At 53.8% G+C, this 15612-nt stretch overlaps 1 protein-coding gene across 3 annotated transcripts in view; it reads left to right on the top strand.

Annotated features, from left to right (window-relative positions):
* Positions 1-10778, top strand: part of ICE1 (interactor of little elongation complex ELL subunit 1) — a 56607-nt gene extending 45829 nt beyond the window's left edge. Inside the window, exons 16-19 of one of the 3 annotated variants that reach the window (XM_019450829.2) lie at positions 342-532; positions 2793-2899; positions 8594-8692; positions 9725-10018. In XM_019450829.2, the coding sequence (XP_019306374.2) occupies positions 342-532; positions 2793-2899; positions 8594-8692; positions 9725-9906 (579 nt within the window). In that variant the 3' untranslated portion in view covers positions 9907-10018. Of the gene's footprint in view, positions 1-341; positions 533-2792; positions 2900-3559; positions 4385-8593; positions 8693-9724 lie in introns of those variants that run through there. The other 2 variants (XM_019450830.2, XM_019450828.2) reach the window with 2 other exon arrangements.
* Positions 10779-15612: the final 4834 nt, after the last annotated feature.

The raw sequence follows: 15612 nt of genomic DNA on the forward strand, positions 1-15612 counted from the left end.
AGTTAAAAAAAAATTTTTATTATAACTTTTTAATTGTTTGCTTTGAGGTAATGACAATTTGCATTTCTATCTGGATTGCAGCTGCTCTGTTTTCTACCTAACTGGATTCTGCATCCCGCCTGGAGCTTTTTTTGTGGCCTACCCACCACTGGTTTATAATCAGCTTAGGACAAGTATTATGACTAAGATAAACGTAGTTCCTTATTCAAATACAGCTTTCAAAAGGTCTTAAAATTAAATGATTATTCATGGGATGCTTGTTACACTCAAGATTACAAATGAAAGGTGCTGTATTTGAAAGTCTAAATTGTATTTTGTTTTTTTCTTTTTTCGTTTGCTAGAATGCTCCTGTGGATGTGGGTTTCATGGTTTCTAAGCTGCTTTTGACCATACAGCTGTGTCCAAAAACAGAATTCCAGTCCAGTGAAAAATTTGGTGAGGATTTGAGTGATAACACTTGGGAGTACATATTTGCCATTGACCTGCTGTGCTGCCACCAGAAATGGATTTGGACACATGATAACATTATAAGGTACGGCCGTTTCACTGACTCAGAGCTGGGGTGTTGGATTGGAAGGTAGTCTGTTGAATGGTTGCTGAATTTGGTTGGAGCAGATTTTGCTGTTGAAGGCAGCGGAAACATGTACAAATGACATCTTGATTTGGGTAAGAGTTGGCAAAACTACCCTTGAAGGACTCGTATTATCGTCACATCTCTGCTTTGTTTTTTTGTGGTGCCTGTGACTTCTTCCCGTAGATTGTTTTATTACCACCTCTGTCCCAAGGGGAAAGGAGTCTCCTGGAGGAGGGGTGTGGGCTCACTGGCACAAGCCGGCATGCAGAGCAGTGTCCACTGAGGGAAGTGCTCAGCCAGTAGCGTAGGATGAAGTGTGACGATCGCATCTTAACTTTCAAATACTTGGGAAAACCCACGCGAACAGGCAGAGTGAGAGCCCAGATTAGCGGCTCTCCTCACCTGGCCTTTCAGGAGAGAACGGAGTCCCAGGCGTCTGTTTTATGTAACGAATCTGCCTTTCTCTGGGCCTGGAGAATTCTGGCACTGGCAGCGTGCCATCTTTGGGAGACCGGGAGGTGGGGGAAAGGAGAAGATAGCTGCTCAAACAGTTCTTATTAGATCGTAATTGTCTGGGGACCTGACTTAGAAAGGCTAAGGGTTTGGGGGGTCTTTTGATTTTATTTAATTAATTAATTTATCTATTTGAGGTGATTTATTTTTGAGAGAGAGAGTGAGTGTGTGTGTGTGCATGTGTGCGTGTGCGTGCATAGGGGGGTCGTGTGGGGGCGGGGAGGGCCCGAGGGAGGGGGAGAACCCCAAGCAGACTCTGCCCTGTCAGTGCAGAGCCCAATGCAGGGCTTGTTCCCACGAACCGTGAGATCATGACCCAAGCCAAAATCAAGAATTGGACACTTCAACCAACTGAGCCACCCAGGCGCCCCAGAAAGGCTGGTTTAAAGGAGTTTATGACACGAAAAAGGATTCACAAAGGATTGATAGTCCGTATCCTGGAGATACTTGAATGTATTCTGTGGGAAAGTGTACTCTCCTTTTTTTCTCCTTAACACTAGGGAAAGATTATACTCCTAAATGTGAAACAGTAGGAAATTGAACGATGGTACTTCTGTATAACGAGGTACGGCTGTATTAAAATACACAGCTACAAGCGGATGCTCGGGTAGTGACATGACGGCATCTCACAGTCCTTTGCTGACAAGTAAGGAAGTGACAGCCGTCTGCCCAGTGCTGTCAGGAAAGGCACGCGGACCTCCTGTGGGCCTCATCCCCTGGCTCTTGGTGGGAGCCCAGTGGGCAGGGTGACCGATGAGACCACTGGAAGTGATTCTCACCAGAGGTCCTTTGGCCAGTGCCCCCCGCTGGGCGTGAGGACAGGGTGTGGAAGACCGGGATCTCTGCCTGAGCAACTCCAGTCCCGGAGCCCTAAGCGCTGTGGTCCCCCTCCCCAGGTTTTTACGTACATGCACGTGGAGAAGCATGTGGAAAGAAAAATCCAGAATTAGTGGAGTAACATTCTCTGCAAATGTGCTATTTGGGGCACTTTTAAGTTACATTATTCTCCTGTGTGTTGTCAGTCAGCTTTTCGAATACTACAAATGCTATGTAAGAAGGAAATCGGGTTTTGGAAGGAGAGAAAGCAAAGAGGATTGGCAGTGTTTCAGTCAGTAGAAAGTTTCGAAAACGTGGTTTTCTTGAGCTCTGTGCTCCTCCGAGGACATGCTAGGCTTCTAGGACACAGAGGCCACGCGCACGTCTGGAGGGTCCCAGTGAAAATCCGGACCCCCACCGCCGCCAGTTCTGGGACCTGGAGACCTCGTTCAGCTTCTCCACTCAAAGCCTTGTGAAAAGGGCGGAAACAGAATCAAGATGCAAACATAGCTATTTGTAGCCTCTTTGAAGCCAGTGTGGGCAGAGGCGCCCCGAATAGTTGGAGAGTGTGTGAGCCTCCCGTCACTGTTCTCATTTTAACCTAAAAAGTTACATCTTCAGAAGTCCCTCTTCTCGGGCGCCTGGCTGGCTCACTTGGTAGAGTGTGTGCCTCATGATCTCAGGGTTGTGAGTTCGAGCCCCACGTTGGGCATGGAGCCTGTTTTTATAAATAAACAAATGAAATTTTTTTTAAGAAGTCCCTTTTCTTGACTGATTGTCTGTCTTTTATGGGCCAGTTTCAAGTTGTTGATATCTGAGCGGTGACACACATACGTTCTTTTCCTGCACATGTACATAAACACGCACGTGTGCTGTTACTGTTTTGTAGTAAAGAGCTGTGGCCCGTCATGGATAAGTGGATAAAATACCGAAAAGGACATGCAAACATTGCATATACTCCCGACATTATTATAGCATCAATTCTGAGGCTGATTGGTGAGTTGTCTGTTTTATTAAGCCTTTCCTTGTTATTGATCGTATCTTGGTAGGGGAATAAAGGTGTAATAATATACGTTGGGGGAAACTTGACCATAACGAGTGACTTTATTACCATCACAGTAGATATTTTCTCACTTACTCTCCTTACTCCTACTCTTACAAATTCTTGTTTTATCCCACTCTGCCAGAGATGAAGTTTTCGTGCCAGTATATTTTGTGTATGATTGAACGTGTGCTTCTCAGTTCGTACTGTTCGTAGCCGCACAGGCACACACTGCCCTACGCCAGCCGGGGCACAGAGTTGCTCTAAAGGACACTCTGGTCTCATTTGGTTCCTGAAAGTCGGCTGCCTCCCCGCCAGGCACCCGGGTTCTTTCCTGTTTGCCTCGGCAGGGTCACGTCCTGTGGTGCCGTGACTGGGAACCAACTTTGTTTTCCTCCAAGCTGATATGTAGGAATGAAAATCGTTGTTTAAACGTATTTTAAATGAGGCCTCTCAGATAAGGAGGACCTCAGTGGCTTTTTGGTTCTGCTCCTTCCTGTCTCCCACAGATTTTTATTTCTTAGTGTTAGTCATTTTTTCCTCTTTGCCTCATCTCTGATGAGGTGCTCTCTAAGCCCTGCGGGATTTACGTGATGACATCTGTTACCTTTCAGAAGGCTCTCCTTACTCGGAACTGACTTCTCTGTCTGCAGCATGTAGCATTGCCCCCCGACACACAACAAACAAGGTTCGTCTGATAACCTGCATTGTAGCCCCTCAGATCCTTGAAGGTACTTCCTGCGACTTTCAAGTATCTCTAGAGTTGAATTATTTAGAACTTCAAGACAGTACCGCTCAAAAGAAGGTTTGAGAGTATTACTTACTTTGTCTAAGTACTACTTAGAGCTGTCTGTGGCTGCTTTTGTTACCGTCTCGGCAAGAAGGATTCCTGCTCTGTATCTGCTTCACATGCAAACCTAAGAACCTTGCACTAAGTAAATGTGTAAAATGGTTCAAGACGGCAACCTGCTTTCAAGGAAGACTCTAATTTCACTGGAAAGGACAGAAAATACACTTGGAGTGAAGCGTGCGAGCCCGGAGTGATTGCCCGCGACCGTGGAGGAAGGGAGCCACCTGCAGAGATGAATAAGGCGTGGGTGGTGGAGGGGGCGAGCGGCTCCGTGGGCGCTGCCGCCACACGGGCCCTGCAGAGCCCCTCCCTGCAGGCCCCCGGGACAGTCCGCGACAGCAGGAAGCAGGAAGGACACGAGGGCCAGGGGACGGCAGACGGGCCGCGTGTGTGTCTGCACATTCTCCTTTCGGTAGCGTCTTCTCTTACAGATGTTCATAGTTTGAACTGATTTATTTTAAACCGAGAAACCTTCTTGAAGAAAAAATTAGGAAGAGATGTTAAGTCTATAAATACATATATCAACCTCCATAAAGTATCTTTGGATTTTGAAACGAACACGAAACTTTTTGAAGTCACGCTTACAAAATACTGTGTGATTTTTGCCACTGTTGTTGCAGGAGGTTGTCCATGTACACACTTGTGGTTGTGACGGGAGAGGAAGCGGGCGTGGGAGAGCGGAGGGCTGCGCTTCTGGTGGCTTCCGTGCGGTCCCCGTGCACCTGTGGTGGAGGGTCGGCCCCACACGTGCTTCGCCCCTGAGGCTGGCTCTCCGGAGTCCGTGCCTTCCACCGTTGGCCGGTCGTCCAGATTCCCTGAGAAGCTTCTTAAAGAATATGTGTACACTTACATAATTCAGCCATATGTAATGAAGTTACATAAGCTAGGAGTAAACGATGACGCGTACTTAACAGCGTTACGGGAGGAGATGGTAATATATAAACACATGAGTGTGATTCAGAGGATGGATAGCTGGGAAGTGCTAAGGGTGAAAACAAGCGCAGGGTCGGGCCTGGAGGATTCTCCTTGGGTCTGCAGACACCCGGCGTAGCCGCCGCGGCGTCCCTGCCTGAGGCGGGTGTGGGGAGGGCCGGCGGGCAGAGGCCGGTGCCAGAGAGGGCGGCTCAGCTTGGCCAGCTCTGGCCGTCTGTGGGCGCTGAAGCCGTGGCGCTGGGCGATGGGGGCGGGGGGTGGGGACAGAGACGGGTGAGGCCTGTTCTCTAGAGCTGCTGAGCTCTGAGAAGTTGTGTCCGGGCCGGATGTGCACGGACCCCCTGCACGGCTGTCCCATTTGGAGTTTGAGCCGTTTCCGAGAGGAAACTCCATTAGAGAACCTTCCTGCAGTTTCTGAAGCTGACGCTATAAAATTCGGCACACAAACTGGTGAGCCGTGATTTTCCTAATAGTGACACACTCATCATTCAAAGAATAGAGGAGTCGTCTTTATTTTTATTTCCAAATTGGCAAAATCCCAAATGAATTTTCACTCCATGGGAAACCCACGACGCTTTCTGTCAGAACAGCCCGGGGTCACCTAACGTTGGATGGGGGGATGAACAGTGCTGTCCGCACGTGGTCGTACATGATTAGTAAGTGGGGTTTCTTCTGACGTGCTCGAGTGATAGCGTATTAGAGCCTTTTGGGGAGTGTTTGGGTTGTTCTAGATCAAGGGGGATGTGGAGAAGTGGTAGAACCTGCTTCAGTCTGCTCATTTCAGGGCAGCGGTGAGGCTAGGGAAGGTCAAGCCCTCGTCTGAGGTCCCTCGGCGCTGAAGGTGGCCGAGCGGAGACAGAAGTCTGTCTGCTGCTGGACTCGGTCGAGTGCAAAGCCGTGTAGTGCCACCTTTGCCCCTAAGAGCTGAGGAACCCTCCGGGGCCCACCTGGTATTTAGCCTAGAAGCCAGGGGAGCACTGCCCACATCAGGCGTTTGCAGGCCAGGCTGAAGTAGCCTCTGCTTGTCCATTTCCACCCAGCCTTTTGCCAGGCCTTTCTTTTGACGTCGCCTCAACTCCTGTTTTCCGTGGCCTGCCTGCACCTGCAGACTTGAGGGAACCCTGGGGGGCTACTCGGTCACCTTCCCCGCAGGCCCCCAGCTGCCTCCCTCATGCTTCCCTGAGTGCTGGGGGTCGTTACCTTTGACAGCGAGGTGAACTCCGTGTTTCTTACCTGTGTTTTCACGTGGCCGAATCCCCTGGACTCAGGTTCCTTCTGGGGGGACCGTTTCTCCCGTCTGTAGGGCAGATTTGTCTCTCATCTTTGTTCTCGTGCATTAAGGTCTTTCCCCCAAGCCACCTACCTCCGACTCATGATTACTGATCATTTGATCCTTGAAAGTTCCATTAATTTAAAGAGCTTATAAAATCCAGTTCAGTAAGCACTTTTAATTTAAAGAAAAGGGGCCATTATATTATCTGGGAAGACATGCGCATCCCGGGCTGAGCGAGCCCGTGTCTGTGTTTGGCACACACCCTTCCCCTGCTCAGCTGTCGCGTATATGTTGAGCACCCCTAGTAGATTGTCTCAGAGGACAGATGGGGGCAGACAGCAGTTTGATCTAATTGGAAGCAGATAATTGAGTGATCACTGATTGAAATTCCTGATCTCTAAAGTACATTACTTTTCAACCTCAGTGAGAGATTTCCCGGGAATTATCCAGATGTCTATAGTTTCATCCTGGATTCGAAATTTTCCAGGCATCCATCCATCAGTAGGAATTTATCGAGCTGTCTGTGACAGCATTTGGGCTGCACGCAGCCAGTACTGAGTTGGTTCCTGTAGGAAATGCTAAGTGATGAAGGTTCCTTCAGTGTCCTAGGTCTCGGTTTCTCCGTGTTCAAAATGGCAGCGAAGCTGGTGGCCTGGGTTCGTACATAGATACAGCGGAGGGTGTGTGTAGAGTTGAGAAAACGCAGACACAGAAGAGTGAGTTTATAGGGCGATGTCCTAAAAACTCAGGAAAAGGACGTGGATAAAAGGGCACCCAGTTCGTCCGGAATCCCCTTCCTGTGAGAGAGGAGGGGCGGAGACCACGAGGCCGCGCCTGGAGGGAGGGAACGGGGTTCCACCTCGAAGCAAGCCCACCTCCACGGACCGCAGAACACAGGAGGGATCCAGGTGGGCGGGGCTGGGCGCGTGGCATCATCGTGCTTCCTCCGCCTTCAGCGGGATGTGCCCCCCCACCCCCCACCCCCCCGTGAGGACCCCCAGGGCTTGTCTCTGCAGGTCCTTCTGACTGGGGGAGAGCTTCCGTTAGCACTTAAAGCCAGTGATGATAAACCGGTGTTAACATAAATGACATTCTCCGTGGAAAGTGGTTGCCAAACAAAACCGACCTCGAGGAGAAGGTTATCTTGGGGCAGATCCTCTTTTCTGCCAGGATCCGAGGGCCTGTCCGCGCTGCACCGGGCTCTTGCAGTGGGTTTTTTGGTTGAAGTGTGTAAAGAAAATCCAGCTTTGTACGGAGCTCCTGAGTGTTTTAATAGCCCTTTTAGATCATTGTGGATATGCTGGGACACCACGTAAAAATTCACAAGTGCCGACTCCCTAAACGGATGGAGTGGGGTCTGAACCGTCACCAGGGGGCCTTCCTGCCGCATCACCCGCTGGTCTCGGGTCCTGAGGGCTCCAGGGCGACTTTATAAGGCGCGCTGCTCGCTCCCTCGGAAAATACTGATTTGCACAGATCTTCCAGCCGTCAACAACATCCAGAAAACAGACATTAATGTCATCACTGATCTCATCAGAGAAGTTTTAAATTTCGAAGCTGTCAGGCGCAGGGTGGCTAGTGGAAGTTTTTCCAAAATTCTAATTTGGCTTAAGAGCGCACATTTTATCAGTGACAGCAGTGATAAATTTCCTCGCTTTATTCGTTTTTGAGAACAGGTCTGTCTGGGTCCGAATAGCTGTAGGTTGTCAGTCATTGGGCAGAGAAATGTGGGCGTGTCTCGGAAGAGCACCGCCTCCCTCCCGGTTCAGGCAGCCCCCGCGGTGCGTTTCCCGGCCCGAGCCTGGCCAGGCCCCCGGTGTGCCGTGTGCCCCCCACACCCACAGCAGCTTACGGGCTGCTGGCCGTGGCAAGACTAACTGCTGGTGCTTCGGAGGGGGCATCGTTCCGTGAAAGTAGCTGTTTTCACCGGGAGCTCCTGGTGGCAGCAGTGGCCCCCTTGCAGCCGCTGCCGTGACTGGTGCCGCGGACCCAGTCGTCCGATCTGCGCTGGTGTTGAGCCTGGGTCTTATCTCAGCATCGGGAAGGAGGCAGGTCGCCTCCTAGTCCGCGTTGTTCCGCTGTGAAAATCATTTGGACCCTGGGGACCGTGCAAACCACGCCCGCGCGCCCCCCCTCCCGGGCTGCGGCACGGCCAGGGCTGCGCCGCTCGGAAGGGTGCCGGTCCAGAACCTGGCTGCCGGCGCCGCGGCCTCGCCTGGGTCCTCCCGACCCAGCACAAGTCAGCCCTGTCGCGCGGAGCCTGCCAGACCACGCGCTCCGCTGAGCTCCCTCTCGGCTCCCTCGGCGGAGAAAGCCGCACGTGCGTGCCGCCCTCGTGTGACCGGAAGAAGGGACGGTTAGTCATCCTGGCCACCGTTGCCCCCGCCCCCCAGCGGGACAAGGGGTGCTTTAGGCGTCCCGATGCTTTCCTGTTCCGCCCGCTCTCGGGTGGGGACAGGGAGCCGTTTCGGCTTGAGGATCCTTCACCTTAATGTGCGGAACGGCAGAAGAGAGAAAACGTGAATTTTACTTTCTCGGGAAAAGTTGTCATGTAACCAAAGACCGTTTACGTTTCGGTTTGTTTCCCCCCAGGTCGGTTGGGCCAGTTGGGCTTGAAGGAAGGGTTCCCGTCTGCTGTGAAAAGCATCAGCTCCGTCATCGGCATGTTTATTCAGCACGCCCAGGACGAAGGTAGGACCCGGGTCGGCTGAGATTGTTCTGAGTCCCTCGCGGCCCCGTTAAGCCTCTTGTGAGTTCCCACTGTGCGCCCTGCTCTGAGCACCTCTCGCTGCCGTGCGGCTGGGGGAGATGCGTGGTTTTCATGTTTTTAAATGTGTGTCTATTTTCGAGAGAAGGCATGCGCGTGAGGGGGAGGGGGGGCACAGAGAGCGGGAGAGAGAATCCCAGACAGGTTCCACGCACAGCCCAGAGCCCGCCACCGGGCTCGATCCCAAGATCCTGGGACCGTGACCTGAGCCGAAATCAAGAGTCAGACACACAACAGACTGAGTCACCCAGGCGCCACCACCCCCCCCCCCCCACCGCCTTTTTAAAATGTTTATTTGAGGGGTGAGTAATTTTTAAAGCTATGTTTCAGAACTGACGTTTGAGCACATGTGGGTTTTATGTTGTGTTCTTTGAATTGTAGTTTTAACTGAAATTCAGCTAAATTAAATTTTCATTAAAGGACTTGTAAATAAACTTAAGCTAAATGAGAAAGAAGCCTAGCACACGTGGTCTGTGACCTCGCTGTAACCTACCTTCCTCTGCCTCTCTCAGGCACATGGTGGGGGGGGGGGGGGGGGGGGCAGTGCGGCCCGGGGAGGGCTTTTCTTCTCCTCTCGTGTCTGTGTTCGTTTTCAGAGTAGCCCTTTTACAAGCACTTGCAGTGGCTGTGTAATGGAATCATTTACCTGAGGGGTGCTCCGGGATCCACCTTCCATCGCGACATAAATGTGGAGCGTGATCCTTCCGGAGCCTCTTGCCCGGACACCCCGGCCGTGCCCTGGGTGCCGGCCTGCACACGGCTCTCTTGCCGTTGTGTTTCTTGCCACGTGTGGATGGGTCTTCATTAATTTTTTCACTGTGGGTTTCTTCTCTGATACTTTCCATTGCTGGCAGAAAGTGACCTGTGTTTGAAGAGTGTTTCCGCAGATTACGGCATTCAGATTCTGAATAACAGGCATTTTCTCGCGTGGCGACTGATAGGAAAATTCTTTGCAGATATACCGTGGGGCATACAGCTAGCAGCTGTGTACGCGCTTTGCGATCTGAGTCCCAGCAACCCAGCGGAGATCTCCCGCATCCTGGAAGCCTGGCGCAGAGAGACCTCTCACAGCGTTCCCTCCGCGGTGCTCAGCTGCCTGGAGGAAGTCAGCTGCCTGTGCGCCGAGGAGGTGGGCTAAGAAGCCGTGCGCCCCTGCATCTAGAGAAGTGCCTTCGCGTGTCTGAGTCCGGACAGTTGAGTCAGCTCGCAGAGTCCCGACTGAGGCTTCGGAACGTCGTCGCAGAGGAGAGGATGTCCAGGCGCGCCCGTCACTGTGGCGAGGACACCGGAGCCAGCAGGGGCCGGGCCGCCCTCCCCCAAACCGCATACATTTCACTTAAGGCTGTTGTGATTCCATGACATGTGGGTTGTATTATTGTGTCTTGGTCAAACAACAAAAACTTGAACTTAGCCCTTTTTTGCTGCAGAAAGTGTCCTTTTAGTCGCTTTTTAAAATTGAGTGGCGTTTTATAATGAATTTAATATAAAAGCATTGATTTGGTTCCTGAGCTAATTTTGGACTTTGCGCCGGAATGGTTGACTAGGAAAAAATAAATCGGCCAAGAAGGAGCTAGAAGACTCTTCCGCGGTCTTAGCTGGAAACGGACTGTTCCATTGTTTCTCCAGGTGGGGGCGCCACGGGTGAGAGGGAACCCGGGGAGAGCCTTCGGGCCCCGTCGTAGCGCGTCTTCTTCCTGTCTCTGCAGTTCCTTAAAACCCTGTCACTCTAGGAGGACCAGGAGCGCCTCCGAGCAAGGGTCACTTGCAGGGTCGTGTCCGCGAGGTGTATCTAAACGATTCAGAGGCCAGCGCGGGTGGGTCTCTGTGTGTGCCGTGTACATATGGACAGTGCTATAATGTGTTTCACATTTGATGATATTCCACTTTCGGAATTGTAGTATTTGTACATAGAAGATGGGTTTAATAACTCACCGTGGTTCCGATTTGTCTTATATTCATCATTTCTTAAAACTCTTGTATGTGTTTTTTATAATAAAAAATAAAAAGTAAGCCACGCGCGTGGTTGTTCTGATCCGCAAAGGGTGACCCTGGGTGTTATCACCACAGATGGAAAATTCTCCACTCTAACCAAAGGGAAGACGGCCGCTCCAAAACGGAAATACGCCACGTGCTGCTATCAAGCCGGTCGTGCGTGTTCTCCGAGATGCTCTTGGCGTCACTGGATCCCGCGTAATTACGTGCTGATGGCCCCTCTCTGTTTACTTACGAATATTGCTGCCCTTTAAAAAATCACATCCGACAACTCTTTTGTCACTCCTGCCTCGTGTTTTTAAAACAGTTATAACAAACATAATTGACGTTTATGAATAACTCTGCGCTGCCCTTTGGAAGCTTTTTGTTGGCGGGTTGTTCTTTCTACCAGTATTTACTGAGCGTGGGCTCCGTGCTGGGGCCTCCCTGGGAGGAGCTGGGGAGCGGGCAGCCCGGGCTGTGTTCTCAAAGACCTGTGAGCTGCCGGGAGAGAAAAACCCGGCCCCCCAGTGAATCAGCCGTCTGAAATTGGAGCAGGTGTAGTGAGGTCAACGTGGAGGTTTGCGCCGGAACAGCAGGGGAGACTCTGTCTGCAGCGGTCCCTCTGAGGCCGTGGCCGGCAAGCTGGGAGCTGGGCGGAGGGAGCGAGCCTTGAAAGGAGACGAGTGACCCTCCCGGGCAGGCGGCTGGCTCTGAGAGGGAAGAACCCGCTGCGTGCAGGAAGGAGGCCGGTGTGGCCCGGACACGCTGTGGAAGGGAGCGCGTGCTGTTTGTTCAGTCAGTCACACAGGCAAGGGCCCGTCGCCGGCACCCGGGGGCCCCGGGCGCGTTCGTGCTTAGAGGGAGGTTTGACCGAGGTGTCCCACGAAGTCACCTTCCACTGTGGCAAATGATGGGAGGAGGGCAAGAGGGAAGCAGAGACCTGTCGGGAAGTCGGGGGAGAGCACGGGGCGGCAGTGCAGGGGGCGAAAGGTGGGATGGTTTCAAGTCCCCCTTGGAAGTAAGGTCACTGCTGAACTATGCATTGCGGGAGGGGCAGGTCGGAATCGGGATCCCCGGGTCACAGAGTCGGGCACCGGGACTGAGGACAGGTGCAGAGGCTGGTGGTTGGAATCACGGGTCCTAGGTGTGCGTCTGGGATGTGGGGACCACGAGACATGGCAGTGGAGGGGGCAGCCTTTACGGGCAGAAGTCTGGGGGTGGATGAGATCGGGCAGAAGTTGGGGAGTCGACGGTTTAGGGAGGCTGTTTGAAGCTGTGTGTGTGATCACGGGGAAGGAGAACTTGCCAGCTTCGGTACCTCCTGACATTTGAGGCTGTGTGGGCCGGGGACAGTGGGGTGGCCCCTTGGCGGCTGTCTCCTGGCCAAGGCTAAGAAGGCAGGGAGGCAGGCAGGTGGCCGTCTCTCTGTGCTGGAGCCGCGAGGTCAGGTGAGGTGATGCATTTTGCCCCCCGCAAGTGGCGGGGACTCCCTGATCCTTTCCCGAAGGAGAGGGCGTTAAGGGAGAGAGAAGAGTGGGTCCGCGGACAGGCTTGTGGGAGAATCTGCCTGGTAAATGGACTGGTCATAGGCTTCAGAACGGCTTTTGGACCTCAGTAGGTGTCATTGGTGGAGAATGCTGGCCTCCAGGCAGAACACCGTTGCAGGTTTTATCACTTAGGGGAAACGAATAAACAACAAAGGGAATGTGCAGTTGAACCTGGGGTTGGATGGGGCGTTAGGCTAGAGCGGGGTCCTGTGCGCCCAGGAACCACACAGGGTCTGGGCAGCCCAAGCCGGGCCCCACACAGTTTAGGATTACAGCCAGGGGCAGGCCAGGCCACGCACTCTGGGCTGGGCCCCCTAACGCTAAGGGCACAGGATGAGGAGCTGTCCCTGGGACAGTGGTGGTGAGCAGGGGCGGTGAGCCGTGTGGCCCTGATCGTCACTCACTGCCGAGCCCTGTCTGGAGGGACTGCTCAGGAAGTCCCCACTCTTCGTTCCGAAAATCAGCCCGCATGCGGCCCTTCAGGCTGCCATTTTCCACCCTGATGGCACTCGGTCACTGCTTGCTTCGTTTTTCAAGACGTGGTGGCGTAACTCACAGATTGAACTTCTGCAAGAATTAGGAGCCTGGATTAATTTGGGAATGGGAAGAATTGCACCGTGGCCATTAGAGGGCGCTGCAGCCTCGCCCGTGAGCAACTCCCGCCGGGCCACAGAGGGCACCTGCCTGGGATGTGTCTGATGAGGACAGTGCACAGTCACAGAGCCTGTCACCCCGGGACACCTGGTTCCCGAATGAGATTCCCCTGCCTCGGCCCATTCTCCCCAGCAGCAAATGGGGAGAATGTTTGGAAAGGGTCACACGAAAGCTCAGCGGTACCTGAGAGCATACCTACCCCTCCCGCCAGACACAAATGCACACGCTTTGCCTGTTAGATTCTCTCCTGGATGTTTTTTAACGACCCTGGAGCAAAGGGCTTGGACACGAACGGATACACGCATAAGGTGGCCAGGTGCCTAGGCCGTAGCGATAGTGGCTGGGAAGGCTGTGGGCCCCTCGCCCGATGAGCCGGTCCTGTGTGCACGGCGGTGAGACCCCCCTGCCCACCCTGAACATGCCTGGTCCTGTTCAGATGCCGTCCCTCACACGTCCTCTCGCGCAGGACCATTGTGTAGGCGGTCAGTGGCGCACGTGGAGCTCAGACTGGTAAGTTTAATCCACCTGCCGGAGACTGAAGAGAAGGGGTTCGGTGTGGAACGTTCTAGAAAGGTAGGGGAAAGCGTTTCAGAAGGAGGGCCGAGCCATTAACTGAAATACACTTTCCTCGCTTCTTTCCTTCCGTTTGCCGGATACTTGGTGGGAGGAATTCTGCGCGTGGTTGTGACACGCAGAAAGTTGCTTTTCGTACCTCCGAAGAGAGTTCTGAGGGAGACTGACTTTCTTGGGTCTGTCTGAAGTGAGGAGCGGTTCCTGAGCCGGGTCCTGTGTTCGGCGCACTCACATGGCGCGGAGGGTGTGACTTTGGTTTTGGGAGAGCGACCGCGTCTGCCGGCTCTTGGGGGAGGACTTGGGGCCCCTGGTGCCCATACCTGGCGGCTGGTGCTGCCCTGTTGGGGGCTCTGTGCTCGGGGGCCAGGGGCCCGTCGGGCCGATCCCCCCACCCCTGGTTCTCGGAGGGCCCGGCCTCCCCCCTGCGCCCACGAGTGCCAGAGTGGGGGGTCTGGGGCCGTGGGTAAGAGGCCTCCCGCGAGGGGCACGGCCCCCCCCATTCCCTTCAGGGGAAGCGGGAGAGGAGGGACCGGTAACCTCCCGCCATCGGGAACCACAGTCTGTTCTAAGTCATTGGTGCATCGTTAGGAATATTCTCTTCTTTCGTTTTTATTCTTTTATTTTTATTTTTTAATGTCTGTTCAGTTTTGAGAGACAGAGCGAGAGCGGAGAGGGGCAGAGAGAGAGGGAGACCCAGAATCCGAAGAAGGCTCCAGGCTCCAGGCTCCAAGCTGTCGGCACAGAGCCCGACGCGGGGCTCGAACCCACGAACCATGAGATCACGGCCTGAGCCGAAGTCGGACGCTCCACCGACTGAGCCACCCAGGCGCCCCTGGAATATTCTTTTCTTAATACATGCTCGGTAATTGCTGCTGTGGGATAACGTCACCCTGCATCACGGGTGCGCAGCTGACGGAAGAGGAAAGCGAGGGCTGGGAAATGTCAACCCTGGACCCCCCACACCTTTCGCGCTCACAGCTGATCTGCTTGTCGCCATGTTTCTGGGTGTAAGTGTGTTACCGTGTATCCACTTTTAATAGTTTAAATGGGGACCCGGTGCAAGGTTTAATTTAATTTTCCGCGTTAATTCTGTACCGTGTGCACAGAGCAAATTAAAAAGGGAAGCAGGTCACACGCTGGCCCCCCGGTCTCCCTCCGGCCTGCTTCCTGGGCCCGCGGCTCCTTCCACATCCGCCAGCCGCTCCCGACTCCCACCGGATGGCCTGACGCCAACGTGGGGGACCGCGTGCCCGCCTCACCCCTCTCTGCCGACGACCCAGAGCTTACTGACAGCGGGGCTGCGGGCCCTCCTGTCTGCTGCTCCCCTGCCTGCAGGGCAGGGTCCTCCGGGGAGGCTGCCAGCTTGGTGGGGACGGGAGGGCCCGCAGTGACTGGGGGGGACACGTGTACCCTTGTAAGTGGGCGCCCTCAGAAGCTGAAGGTGGCAGGGAGTCCGGTCTGGAGGGCTGTCCCTTCACTCCAGCCTTAGCCTTCTGGGAGCGGGCACTCCCGCTGGGGTCCTGCTCCCCCTGAAGGCGGGGAGGGCCGTGTGGTGGCTCTGAACCCAGCTGTCACTCAGGTGGCTTGTATACCTGAACCCCAACTCGGGCGGAGGGCCGTTGTATGATTCCCTGAAGTCCACGCCAACACCGGTCAGACTCTTAAAACCAGCTTTGATCCGTGTGCAGCAACCCCAAATAGGGGAACCATTCTGACCTCGGAGGAATCCTACTTCGGGTTTCCTGACAGTCCTCAAAACACGACCACCTAGTAACTTTGGGGGGGGTTGTGTTTATGATGAGCCAACCAAGTCAGTGTCTGTCTACACCTGCTTTGTGTGATGCGGTATTTAAGGCCACCTTGAACCAGTGGACTAATGGAAGGTGACAGAGGGGGGTTAGCGAAACGATTGACAATAGGGCCGAAACCACAACTGCCAGGCACTCTGCCCTTCCTGGGTACCACCCCCACGTGTCCCTTGGGGGCCCAGGCACCTGCTCCCACAGGCACTGGGGAAAGCCCACCTCGATCTGCCCATCAGTCACTAGCAGATAATTGAGGACTGGCCTTATTTTCTTTCATATTTTCAATGTTCA

The sequence above is a fragment of the Panthera pardus genome, unplaced genomic scaffold (genome assembly GCF_024362965.1).
Source record: "Panthera pardus isolate Hobbes unplaced genomic scaffold, ASM2436296v1 HiC_scaffold_2, whole genome shotgun sequence".
NCBI classification, from domain to species: domain Eukaryota; kingdom Metazoa; phylum Chordata; class Mammalia; order Carnivora; family Felidae; genus Panthera; species Panthera pardus.